The 12,741-nt window shown below is 59.5% G+C and overlaps 6 protein-coding genes across 6 annotated transcripts; 2 read left to right on the top strand and 4 right to left on the bottom strand.

The window, feature by feature from the left end:
• Positions 1-162: 162 nt before the first annotated feature.
• DCS_07650 (uncharacterized protein) lies at positions 163-2,769 on the bottom strand (the record flags this gene model as incomplete). The annotated part of the gene is made up of 1 exon (XM_040804934.1): positions 163-2,769. One exon carries the CDS (start codon positions 2,767-2,769, stop codon positions 163-165), a length of 2,607 nt encoding a protein of 868 aa, XP_040655038.1.
• Positions 2,770-3,113: 344 nt separating this feature from the next.
• Positions 3,114-4,752, bottom strand: DCS_07651 (lariat debranching enzyme; the record flags this gene model as incomplete). The annotated part of the gene is made up of 2 exons (XM_040804935.1): positions 3,114-3,389; positions 3,457-4,752. 2 exons carry the CDS (start codon positions 4,750-4,752, stop codon positions 3,114-3,116), a joined length of 1,572 nt encoding a protein of 523 aa, XP_040655039.1.
• Positions 4,753-5,829: 1,077 nt separating this feature from the next.
• On the top strand, positions 5,830-7,431 carry DCS_07652 (uncharacterized protein; the record flags this gene model as incomplete). The annotated part of the gene is made up of 3 exons (XM_040804936.1): positions 5,830-5,894; positions 5,990-6,604; positions 6,723-7,431. 3 exons carry the CDS (start codon positions 5,830-5,832, stop codon positions 7,429-7,431), a joined length of 1,389 nt encoding a protein of 462 aa, XP_040655040.1.
• A 966-nt stretch (positions 7,432-8,397) lies between these two features.
• On the bottom strand, positions 8,398-9,014 carry DCS_07653 (uncharacterized protein; the record flags this gene model as incomplete). The annotated part of the gene is made up of 4 exons (XM_040804937.1): positions 8,398-8,419; positions 8,478-8,618; positions 8,762-8,810; positions 8,900-9,014. 4 exons carry the CDS (start codon positions 9,012-9,014, stop codon positions 8,398-8,400), a joined length of 327 nt encoding a protein of 108 aa, XP_040655041.1.
• Positions 9,015-10,534: 1,520 nt separating this feature from the next.
• DCS_07654 (Ras family protein) lies at positions 10,535-11,536 on the top strand (the record flags this gene model as incomplete). Its single annotated transcript, XM_040804938.1, has 3 exons — positions 10,535-10,786; positions 10,907-11,110; positions 11,168-11,536. The coding sequence occupies 3 exons, from the start codon at positions 10,535-10,537 to the stop codon at positions 11,534-11,536; spliced, it is 825 nt and encodes a 274-aa protein (XP_040655042.1).
• Positions 11,537-12,193: 657 nt separating this feature from the next.
• DCS_07655 (uncharacterized protein) lies at positions 12,194-12,684 on the bottom strand (the record flags this gene model as incomplete). The annotated part of the gene is made up of 3 exons (XM_040804939.1): positions 12,194-12,358; positions 12,448-12,510; positions 12,586-12,684. 3 exons carry the CDS (start codon positions 12,682-12,684, stop codon positions 12,194-12,196), a joined length of 327 nt encoding a protein of 108 aa, XP_040655043.1.
• Positions 12,685-12,741: the final 57 nt, after the last annotated feature.

Below are 12,741 nucleotides of genomic sequence, written 5' to 3' on the forward strand. Positions count from 1 at the left end.
CGTCGTCGGAAGATTTGTGCTTGATCGACAGGTTTGCAGAAGAAAACCTTACTCAATTAATTGCAGTATTATTACTCGCTAGGTACCAAGGTTGGGAGCCCAAATCAGACTGCATGCATGTACTATTATTCCCTCGTGCACCAACATTTGCAACCTCCCTCCTCACACCAGCTCGACGGTATCCAGCATGACGTGGTTCCCCGCCGCCGCCTCACCATGCATCAGCCCGTGGACATAGCATGCTCCTACGAAGTGATGGCGAGGCGTTGCACCGCCCGCACCTGCTTTCGCGTCCGTATCTTGCTCTGTGCCGGCCTCGACGACCTCCTTGATTGGTCTCATGACCGCCGGTGCCCGGAGGCCTGGCAGGATCCAAACCTCGTCCTCGGTTTGGGCGGACAACGGCGCCATGCCGAGGTGCGTGTTGTTGACCGTCATGAGCTGGCGTCCCCCGTACACGGCGCTGTAGGCAGTCGCGAAGCCGTGGCATCGCCGGAACATGCGCGAGCCGGCGACGACGTACCCGCCACCGACCATCCTCGCCGTGCCCTCGCGCACCTCCTTCGGAACGTAAAAGTCGTGCGGTCCGCCGTCGGCGTCGACCGTCGTGTTCCGCACCAAGGTACACTCGAGCTTGTCCCAAAAGTGCATGACCTCCTGCCGCAGGGGCGTCCAGGTTCGGTCCCCGTCGTGGGCCGCGAGCGCGTCGAGGCCGGCGAGCGTCGGCTCCATGTCGGCGGCCATGGGGTTGTACGGGAGGTGGCTGACGGACAAGGTGCCGCTCGCGCTCGCCGCGGCTCCCATCTTCTCCAGCACCATCCTGTCGGCACCGGCGAGGATCATGAGCAGCATGAAGACGCGAAACTGCGACCCGAAACCATCGGGCGCCCGCGACCCGTACGTGCTCGCGTCGAACAGGCTCCCCGGTGACATGTCCATGCATAGCGTTCGCCAAAGAACCTCAGACAGCACCAAGCCTTCCCCGCCGGCGCCCTCGCTCCGCAGTGACAGCACCATTTCGATCCAGGACGGGTCAAACTGCAGCTTGCCCGAGGGGCCGGTGTTGGGCCGGCCCCCGACGCGGGAGATGGTGCCGATCTTCAAGCCACGGACTCTGAGGACGAGGCGGCCATCGGCGGCGTCGGCTTCGGGAGGCGATACGTATGGCAGGCCCTCGTCTGCGCAAAACGTTTCGGGGATGGCGTTGACGGCCGGCAGGCTGAAGTCGGGCACCCAGCTCGGCAGCTTGGTTGCCTTGCCCCTCTGTTCGGGATAGACACATGCGGACAGGGCGCTCAAGCTTCCCGAGTCGGCAATGATGCGCCTCGTCGTCGCCGTGTACACCTCTCGCAGCGACAGCCGGTAGTCGGCCGTCAACCTCCGGTCCGCAAAGGCGTTGAAGAGGCCGTAGAGGGCGAAGACCTTGTCGCGGGGCTCGGAGGCGAGAAAGGTCCAAAAGTTCAACACGAGGTCCTTCATGGCGAAGAGAGCCTTGTGCTCGGGCGCGGCGTCGGTGCCCTTTTCCATCGCCATGTTCCTATTTGTGCGATACTTGTACATCTCCGTCATGTTCCACTCGACAGGCACCGCCGCGTCGGTCGGTGGCACGAAGACGGTCGACCGGCTGGTCCCGAGCTTGGCGGCGTTGTGGCGGAGAGCATCGGCGACCATGCCGAGATGGTACCACGAGACGTGACGTCGGCCTAGGTACATGAGCAGGATCTTGGGCAGCACCGCCTCCTGCACGATCCAGGCGCGTCGGAACCACTGCCGCTGGTAGATGCTCGCGAGCGCCCTCCACTCGGGCCACGATAGGAAAGGGACGGAGGCCTCGGCGTACCTGTCCCTGTCGAAGCCCCCAAACGGCTCGATCTGGCTGCCGGTGTACTCTTGCAGGTGCGCCCGCAAGGTGTCGAGCGTCCTCAGACCCGTCTCCGACTGTCCGTCAGGTGGCCCGAGCCAGGCGACGACGTAGGCGGCGTTGGAGTAGATGCGGTCCATCATCGTCACCTGCGCACCCTTCTCCTCCACGTCGGCCTGGTTGATGCAGATGGCGTCGGCCCAGATGAGCATGTCGGCTCGATCCGGCTTCCGCGCGCCTTCTGAGGCCTCTAGGGGATCCGGTTGGTGGGAGAGGCTCTCGAGGATGGAGACGACGCCGCCGTGACCACCGGCCAAGGCGAGGTCCATAGGGGTCCTCCCGTCGTCGCCTCGCCGACATCGCCGAGCACCTGCTCGACATAGCATCTCGACGACGTTGGAATGACCCTTGTCGGCGGCGTAGTGCAACGCCGCTCGACCCCTCTCATCGAGGCCGTCGACCTCGGCGCCGTCCCACAGCCAGCCATCGACGGCACCAGCCCTCCCCTCGGCCGCAGACGTGTGAAGGAAGGTCTTCCCGGCCTCGTCGACAAGCGGCCGGTTCAGGTAGTCAAGGTAGGCCGTCTGCGGCACCGAGGCGAGCGCGTCATGGAGGTTCTTCTGAACCCGCAGAGCGCGGCCGTCGAGGACGATGTCAACGGCGTTGCGGGCCTCGTACTGGGCCGCGACGGCGTCGAAGTGCTCGACAAAGTGCGTCCCGTGCGCGAACGGGTTGCCCCAGGTGTAGGAGAGGCAGTGGTAGTCAGGTGCCGGGGCGTCGACGTGTCGTGTCACGAGGGAGAAGGCTAGTTGTCCTCCAGTGCTTGTTCCGCATCGCTGGAGCAGCCTGATGTGCGAAGGTGAGGGCAGGGGGTCGTAGACGAATGCCGGCAAGTCTTTCGCCTCCATGCCTGTGGTTCGCTCCTCGTTTTATTTCCCCTTTCCACGGCAAATTCTCGTCCGACGGGTGCATCATGGGTGATGCTGCCGCCCTGCCGAGAGAAGGGTTGTGCGGGTGAAGTTGGCTGGGAAATGTCGGTCAGCTCGGCTCGGCTCAGCTGCCACCTTCACCGTCCTACGTGCAAGTACCTACCTGGGCGGCTTGCTCACGCCTGTGCTGCGATTTCCTCCAAGCCGGCAAACTGGGAGATTCGCCAGTGCCGCAACCCAGTGCGCCCGCGCTCGATGGCTCTCCCGACGGAAGTGCAGGCACAAGAATCGGTCGTAGTTGTTCCATTCCATTCACCCAAGCCTCAACTGTGCTGCGCCATCTTGGCCTTTCTCGCTTGCCACATGAACATGCACCAGTGCCAGATCAAGGGAAATCCGACCAACGAAGAAACGTTGCCTAGAGTCAACCGCAGCAACACCGCTTCACCATCGGCCCCTGCGCCCTCGACCCGAGCTGCCAGAAGGTCCTTGGCCACCTCCCCAGCCTCCTCTTCCTCCTCTTCCTCCTCGTCCTCCACGTCCTCCACGTCCTCCACGCCCGCCGAAGCCGCGCCGGTTTCCACGAAAATCGGAAGGCGCTGGTCCGCTTTCTCTCCAGGCTCGGCGCTGCTCGGCGCTGGCATCCCAAAGATTCTCGAGCCCGACGAGTTCGCAGAATGCAGCCGTCTGCGGGTTCGTGTATTCGTCGGGCATCTCGTCGACGATTGCCGGATGGCCCGGCATGTGTGGCGGCGCGGTGAGCTCAAAGTTGTCAGGAACATTCATCTTGCCCTTGTCCACAAGATTCTCTTCCACCCAGGCCCGCTCCTTGTCCACGAGCGGTAAGTAGTGTTCTTCGCCAAGATCCTCGGGCACTTGGGCGTGCCGGTCGCCGATGGTGAGCGTCTTGTGGAACACTCGAGTGATGGACAGCCACTCAGCATCGTACTGGAGGCGATAGCGGGGCTTCGTGTCCTTGGGAGGGTGCGAGGCAAGCTCGTCTTGGTTGAAGGGCGAGAGATCGCATAGTTGAAGGAAATGACGTCCTCTGAGGCATTTGTCCAGGGCCAGGAACCGCACTTGCTTGTTTGTGATTCCCGGCGGCACAGGCTGACCCGGCGTGCGCCTGGGCTTTGCCGGGGGGGGTGGCGCGAAGGAAGGTGGAAGCTGGGCTCGAAGCTCGTCGGAAACGGTATTTACTTCCTCGGCAGCCTTTGATGCGTTCACTTCAGGTGACTCGTGGTGATGGGAAGCGTCATTCTTGTCGGCGTCGGCGTCGGCGTCGTCATCCATGTCCATGTCCAGGTCGATTTCGTCCGGATTGGCTTCTTTCTTCGCCACAGGGAGGGCTAGCGACTCGGGGGCTCCTGTCGGAGCGTCCATGGTTCGTGGTTCTTCGTCGGTGTATGTTTTCAGTGCCGCATACTTGACGTGCAGGTGAGCCGAGAACCAGTACGGCGGACGCAGTCGATCCATGACGAACTCGGCGGCGACGCTTCCCAGCGTGCCGTCCATGGACTCTGACCTGAAATCCGGCTTCTTGCGGAAGAGCCATTCGGAGTCGCCATGCTTCTCTATGGACCGCGGCCAGTCGTGGCTGAGGCCAACGTCGACCTGGGTTTGGACCATCAGAAGCTTGCGAACATCGACCTCGCGAACATGGTAGAAGGACTTGACATCATCCGAGTTGAAGGGAAGCCGCTCGTGGTGCGGTTTGCGGTAGTCGAAGCCCTTCCAGATGCCCGATAGGCCAGCGATGCGGAGAGGGCCGAAGCGCAGGACGTTGGCGGCGCCGAGATAGTAGATGTTGGGGGCAACCCATCCGCCGTAGTAGAGCTCCCAGAGATGCGAGCTTGCCTCGTGGTTGCCGGCGATGAAGATGGTGAGAAACGGGGCCACGCGCTCTCCAGAGTAGTAGGCGGGGAAGTCTCCAAGCTGGCGGTACTTGACGGGAACCGACATGACGCTGAGGTCGGCAGCGTTGCGGACCGACTGGGACACTGTCAGGACGTTGCCCGTCGGCAGGACGGGCACGAGGACGAGGGTCTTGCCTGAAAATCGCCCCCGATGATGAGAAGATCGACGCCATCCCATCCACGCTCCTGGCAGGACCGTTGCACCGCAGCGTAGATGGCGTCGAGGGTACCATGGCCCTGGGGGAGTTATCGTCAGCGCTTTCACTCAAGGTGCTCATGCACGAGCCGCAACATGTCAGTGTGAGCATCGGGATCACCTACGCAGCCCTCCACAGCCACCCGGACGCCCTGCGTCTCAAATGTGCTGGCGGCCGCCATTGTTGTGGTCGGCAATTTTTTTTGCTTTGGCAAGATGGTCGGTCGACGTTGGACGGTTCGAGTCGAAGCAAACTATGATTTCACATCACTTCGAGGAAGGTGAAAGGCGCTGTGCCCATGTTCCCTCACGAGAACCAAGCCGCAAGCGAACTCCGACGGGCAACGTCAACGAACGGCCGACGAATTAATTGCTATTCTAAAAAAAAAAAAAGTCACCTCGCTGCCCCGAAAAGCACTACGCCCGTCTTACGATGAATTTACGTACGCTCACAGGCATAAAACTATCAATCAAAGCTGGCCGCCGACGTTGAACAAACCATCATCCTTGTCCATTGCAGATTATGCGGTACGTTACGTATCACTTCGACACGGTAAAGTGGCCCTAGGAAGCCGACAGACACCTGTGACCTACCCCTGTAACGGCCCTGTAATTCCGGGTAGTGTGCACTGGTACGAATGTGCCCATCTCACCGTAAAGGCTGATGCCGCCCCTAGCGTAGCGCCAACTGCCGCTGTAGAATGGATGCTGTACCACTAATACAGTGCGTGAACACATACTCCGTGGAGTATTCCGCAGGGTGTCATCCACTCCTTTGTTCTACGCATATTCCTCCCGGCCAGACATGACGACAGGCAACGCAGTACTTGTTTGTTCCGGTACATACATATGTACGGTTGACACTCTTCGACTCCGACTCGAATTCATGGCAACAATTACCTCAAAATACTGTTTGATCAACCGACAATGGAGGTCGATACGCCGCGCCACGAGAGCCTCGTACTGATGCCAGCCTACTCTGGCTTGCGGCCGTACGTCACCCGTCTGCGTCATCGCCGCGTGTCAGTTTGAAAACTCTAGATGGCTTCAAAGAGCGCTCGGGGAAGCACAAACATGTTCAATCCAGGGTGGATGGTGAAGCTCAAAAGGTCCCTTCTCGCTTCCTCTTCCAGCTGCTCCCTCGCCGATTCCCCGAGGCCGGCGAGGTCAAGGAACTTGCGCAGGCTAGCGATCAGAGCCAGGGTGTTTTGCAGGCAATGGCGCCCAATCTTCCTCATGCGCTCATCCTTGACCCACGGTCCGCATGGGATGAGGAAGAGCTTCTCCTCGACGTCAACGAAACCGACCTCGCGGCACCAGGCCGGATACTGCTGGGCCTTGGAAAGGTCTCGACCGACCTTGGCCGCTCCTTCGACCACCAAGCAGGCCCAACGATCGAAGGCGGTCCCGCGGACGGTGCCGTCAAAGTCGTGCATCTTAAAGGCCACGTCGCAGAACTCTATGTATCCGCCGGGCGCGAGGTTGTCGAAGGCCCGCCGCATCACCGTCTTGGTGCTGTCGAAGCAGGTGATGACAAAGCGCAGGTGGATGTAGTCGAACCGGTGGGCAAAGGCCCACTCGTCGTGCTCGACGTCCTGCTGCACAAAGGAAACGTTGGGCACGGCAGACTCGCGCTGGATGGCGCTGAGGTCGGTCCCGACAACCTCGCACCCCTCGTTCTGCTCGGCTGGACGGCAAGGGGGTGAGCTTCGAGCCTACGGTTGCATCCCGAGGGATGGGGACGCCTTGCTTACCGTACTGGATGGCCCAGACGCCTGTGCCCGTGGCAATGTCGAGCACATGTTTGGGAGATTGAACAGGGGCGAGACCGAGCCTCCCGTCAAAGACGAGAAGCAACATTGCATGTTGAAAGTCAACAAAACCATCAGCGCCCGGGTGAAGCTTGGCCGACGCAGTGTTTCAAACACTCACCGAGACGATCTTGCTCTTCCTGCTCTTCGCGTCAGCAGTTTCATTCTTGACAGACATCCTCGAAGCCTGAATGGACAACGTACACCGTCGTTGGGCATGAAATACGCTGTTCTCGTCAGCCACGGGGCAGATGATCTGCAACGAGCAACCGCACGGACATCCTTCATGATACCCCTGGTAGGTCCGGCCCAGTTCTGCAACAGCATCCGGGGCCTTGACAGCATTTCGCCTGTCAGGAATGACCTTTATGAGACTTCTTCCATCCACGGCGTGGAGTGGGAGACCCTCTCACCTCCTTATCTTGACGTTGTCATCGGAATCACATGCCGGATCGATCTCCAGCACGTCTCGGTGAACCGAGAAGGCGTCCTTTTGGGATGTCATGGCCGTTTACAGTCCACACGTGGCGATGATGGCGTGACGGCAGGAAACCGATGGCGTCTCTGGCAACAGAGTTGTACGCTCGCACTCTCCACTCTATGGAAGGAAGGGCGCACAGGAGAGCAGACGACGGCCCCTTATGAAGGACTTGTCGGCGGGCCACATAACGGGCGCAGACAACAAGTTACAGCCGACGCCGATGCAGGCACAAAGTGAGATGCCGGGGTTGCGGCCCTTGTGACCGGCATTTCTTTCCGCCTCAGCTGAACGCGCGGCCAGCCACGGACAAGACCGTCTCAGTGCCGAATCACGAACAGCGCGAACGGACGATGAACGAAAGGTACGTTGCCTACGAGAACGCGAAGACGACTGCGATGCTACGCAAGGTCTTTGGATAGGACGGATGGGAATGGGGGTTCGTGATGGTGCGCCGTCATGCCGCAGAAAGCAGAGAGCGGTTGGCCATGTCCGACGTTCTTTCTCGGCGGCACCGACTTGGTGCCGCTCGGAATTCCACCGATGATAGCTGCTCCCCAATGCAGAGGGCCTGCTGCGGCCCCCATGCGTTGATGCGACAATTGATGACGGCACGGTTTGGCACCAGAATGTGCGATTGGATCTCCACAGCTTCCTCCCATGCACGTCGACAGCTGAAACGGCTGTGGGTGTAGAGAGTGCCCGTGATGTAATCGACCTATCACATTTGCTCCCGCCGGCTCGGCCCAGGGTATGGCACCATGTTGCAGAGAAGGGAAATGCCGGCACGGCGGCTACGCGTACCGTACGAGTGTGCGCCGAGGTGAGGGATCGCAAACGACATGACGCACGCAAACGCACGCACGCACACTCAACAAGCTTCACGTTTGTGTCCCTGCAGAAAAAGCGAAGACTCAATGCGTCAACTGAGTCACGCAGAGTGAGAGGGAAAGCATCCATCTTCCATCTCTAATAGACGTTCGACCCACGGGGGAGTAAAGGAGTAGAACGCATATGCTGAAATGGGCGTCACCGGTTCCATGCCAAAATGCGGGCAGGCACGTGGTCGAGGCGTCATCGTCATCATCATCATTAACGGCGAGCCTCGCCTAACGAGCGAGCCGCGGAAGCTATCGAAACAGGAATGGAAAGGGTCGTTCGTGGCTGTGGCCGATCGACGGCGGTGAGCGAGAAGACGGCGCGCCGTCATTTCATGCTCATGTTGGCCCTGCCCAACGTTGTTAGAAGCGGGCGGCCGAGTGCGGCGGGCGGCGAGGCTGGCTTACTGGTCCAAGCCCAGGTAGTCCGCAGCTGCCAGCAGCTCGAGACAGAGCTCGACGGGGATGTCCATGTCAGGAACGTCCTCGCTGTTGCGGTAGCGATACCAGTAGTGGAAGTACTCGACCACTTTGTCGAGCACGAGGCCACTGCGAGCACGAGGTTAGCTTGCCATCTCTCGCAAGCGCAAGAAGTGGCAAGGAAAGACGAAGCGCGAGTGCACCATGACGCGACGAAAATCACGTCCGATTGGGCCGTCAAAAGGGACGCGAGCCTTGGTCGTCAAGCTCACCTCATCTCCTGGAAGACACAGCGCGAGTCCTTGGCTTCGGCAAACTGACCTGCAAAGGGTACCTGAATAAGCCTGGCTGGCCTCACACGCACACGACAGGAGAGGTGAGGTAAGGTGAGGTGACGGGCGGCAACGCACTCCTCGGATCCAGCATGCCCTTGATGATGGGGCTCACCATGGCCGCCTCACGCAGGACGACAAACTCGAAGGCGTCTGCGGAGACGAGGGTGACGTATTTGCTCGGCTGCGCCATGGTGGTCATGATGCATCTCCGAGGGCGTTGGATGGGGGAAAGAAGGAGGGAATCGTGGTGGAAAGGCGGGAAAGTAAATGAAGTTTTGCGAGTGGAACGCGTGATGCCGGGCTATTGTATTTCCGCAGGCAACGGATCCTCATTTTGGAGGTGGTGTATGGAGTAATACATGCACAACTATTGCCATTACCGTAATTACGTAATACTCCGTACGGAGTACGGAGTACAAGCAAGAGCAATAAAAATATTGAAGTATAATACCCGCACGTGCTCCAAGTCATCATGTAAGTACTTACTGTACAGTACAAGTAAATGTACTTACTGCACAATAAGTGGGAGTTTGGAGTCAAGTACCTGATGTAAGTAGATATTTTTTTCAAGCATTAACTGTTTGTACTTTATTGTACCAGATTCCGCACTCTATATTCCGTACTGTCGTAACCAATACACCTACCTGCTTGTATACTTGTACGGAGAAATACAAGTAAGTACATGATCGAGTACCTGCACAGTGCTTTGCACTGTACGAGCAGTAATGTACTCCATGAACAGGATATTATCATCTACAAGTGCTCGTTTCCGAGAACATCATACCCAACGGATCACACTTTCGGTATTATTACCACAGCCATCAAACCTCGCCCACCTGACCAGTTCATTTGACATTTACTTCAATACTGCATGTGTATGGGTGGGTGGGGTGTGCGCGTGCGCAAGGGAGGGGGAGCGTACAGCAGGCCGCAGCAAGGGATGGGCTTAATTAGTCCGCGTTGCCCGGCCAACGAATTTACCTCGGGCGGCGTCGCCTTCAATAGGAGGCGGCCATTGCTGCGGTCCACTCGCTCACCATCTGTCCCACCTGTTGCCCTGTTGCCCTGCGCGAAAATAGGAGGACGATCCAAGGGAGATGTTATCATCTTGCTCCTCTCTCACCCGACGACGAACATCATCTCCCATCTCCTGCGCCAACCCATCATCCCCCCCCGCCTCCTTTCCCGAACTCCATCCTCCCCATTGTTTGCATCTCCACCTGCCACCAAGATTGCCGCATCTGCTCGACCCAGCGATTCCGGTGACGCACCTCCTCAGCTATCCATCTATTCCGCTCCTCCCGTCTCCCTCTGATCTCTGATCTCGGCCGACGGCAACTCATCCTCGACCACTGCGCCCGCTGTTCTGCCTCCGTGCCGCCACCATCCGGGAACGCTTCCGTCCGACGGGCAGACATCGCGCCCCTCCCCCCAAGTTGCGATATCGTCGTCTCCTCGAGCAGCAAGAATAAGAAACAACAGTAGCTCCTACGGCCGCCGCCCTTCGCCGCCGCCAGCAGCAGCAGCAGCAGCAGTAGTATCAAGAGCGGCAGGCTGCGCGTGGGCCGTCGTCCTTGGGAGGCAAGACACTGCCAGTGGGCAAAAGTCTTTCGATCGTGCTCGAGGGTCAGACCCTTTCCACCGCCGTCACGGTCACGGGCAACCCGCCTTCCTCCTCCCTCCCCCTCTCCCCCCTCACCGACCGGCACCATGGCTTCCTACCAATACCGCAACTCGTACTACACGCCCACGAGCTACGAGCACACGTCGCACCGCGAGCAGCGTACGCGCTCGAGCGAGGGCACCGTCAGCACAACCATGAGCTCCTCCTCCGGCCGCGAGTCGGCCGGCACTCACGTCACCGAGGCGCCCACCTACTCCAAGAAGATTGTCGTCGTCGGCGACGGTGGCTGCGGCAAGACCTGTCTCCTCATCAGCTACAGCCAAGGGTACTTTCCAGAGGTGAGCGAGGCCGACCCCCCGATCGATGCTCCGATGCCCTCCCTGCCCACACTCCTCCTCCCCTCGCCGTCCGAGGAAGGGTCTTTGCTGACGTCTGCCGTCCTCGGCGGCCTCGTGTAGAAATACGTGCCCACCGTCTTTGAAAACTACATCACCTACCCCACCCACCCTCCCACCGGCAAGACTGTCGAGCTCGCTCTGTGGGACACAGCCGGCCAGGAAGAGTACGACCGTCTCCGGCCTCTGTCGTACCCGGAGACGGACCTGATCTTCGTCTGCTTCGCCATTGACTGCCCCAACTCCATCGACAACGTGCTCGACAAGGTACCGTGTTTCTCCCCCCCCCTCGCGTCCCCTGTTCGCTGACGAGGTGCGCATCAGTGGTATCCCGAAGTCCTCCACTTCTGCCCCTACACGCCGCTCGTCCTCGTCGGCCTCAAGTCGGACCTGCGGCACAAGAAGACGTGCATCGACATGCTCAAGACCCAAGGACTCACCCCCGTCACCACCGAGCAGGGCATGGCCGTCGCCAAGAAGATGGGAGCGCAGTACATGGAGTGCAGCAGCAAGGAGATGCACGGCGTCGAGGAGATCTTTGAGCGCGCCATCCTCACCGTCGTCGCCAACGACCAGAGGCACCAGGAGCCCTCGGCGGCGGTCTCGTCGGCGACCGACAAGACGTCGCGGCTGAGGGCAATCCCCGGCATGAGCTTGCCGAAGCGCAAGAAGAGAAAATGCCAGTTTCTCTAAGTCGGCCTGGGCTGTTCTGCCACATCCGGGACGACACCAGACCTCGGCGTCTATCCACTTTTTTTTCTCTCATTTTTTTGCCGTTGCGGCCATGACCAACGAGGCGGACAGAGACTCGCCCATTCGCACATGTTGAGCAAGGGGGATTGCGGCACCTTGACGCGGCGGAGGAAGGGAACCTCCCCGACGGGCCCGGTACATGACTGCTGCGCGCATTTGTCGGCGCGTCAAAATAGTTTGTTTAGCTCTTGGCCTCTTCTCCTTTCCCTAGCATCCTGAGGGGCAGGGACTCGAAGGGAACAGGATGGGATGGGAGAGCCACACGGGAACAGGAGAACACACAGCGGCATACTACTGTACTGGATGAGGGATGCGAGGGGTGTGAAATATTGGCAACGTCTGCATTTTTCTCCCCATTGTTTGGCCTGGGGTTTTTTGTTCCGTCGCCTTCTCTTTGTATCATGGCAAACCTGTTTACTCTCTCTTTTTCAAGGAAATGGACATGACAAGACGTAACCATCCATGGGCTCAATGCCGCCGCTGCGTGATCCCAGTTTATCATTTCGTGACATAATCGGTGCAACTGGATGGGTCCTGCACGTTGTTGTCGTCGTCATCGTCATCGTCGTAGCCGTCGCCATTGCCTCGGGGGTATCATTAGGATTCCGTCTCGTGCTTGTTGCCTTCGTCCCGCGTCTGCTCGCCCTGCGCCTGCTCGCCCCGCTGCTTCCCGCTGCCGCCAGCGACCGCCTCGTCGGGTTTGGCCATGACATTCTCAAACTGCGACCACAGGGCCTCGACCGACGAGAACTCGTTTCCAACCTGCAAAACAACCTTGGTCAGCTGGACAGTCCTGAAACTACTGGCCACTCTGTCACTCGCTCCCATCTAGGAATGACACGCGCACGTACTGCGATGACGGCCTCGAGAGAGCGGTTCAGCTTGTTGATGTTGGCCAGGACATGCTCAAAGCTCTGTAGGGCGAGATTCTTGTCAGCGTCCTCTGGGCGTAGCTCTCAAGCGGCATCCGACGAGGAGGGGAAACGAACGGTCGCGATATCGCCCATGAGGGCCTCGCGTTGCTGCTCAAAATATGTCGTCTCGCGTGTCGTCTCCATGCCGGACGCGGAGCGCTGATGAGACGCCATGGCAAAAACGGTGGAACGCTGGGAGGAGTTGGTGAAGCTGGATGGATCTCCGCTGGC

The sequence above is a fragment of the Drechmeria coniospora genome, chromosome 03 (assembly GCF_001625195.1).
Source record: "Drechmeria coniospora strain ARSEF 6962 chromosome 03, whole genome shotgun sequence".
NCBI classification, from domain to species: Eukaryota; Fungi; Ascomycota; class Sordariomycetes; order Hypocreales; family Ophiocordycipitaceae; genus Drechmeria; species Drechmeria coniospora.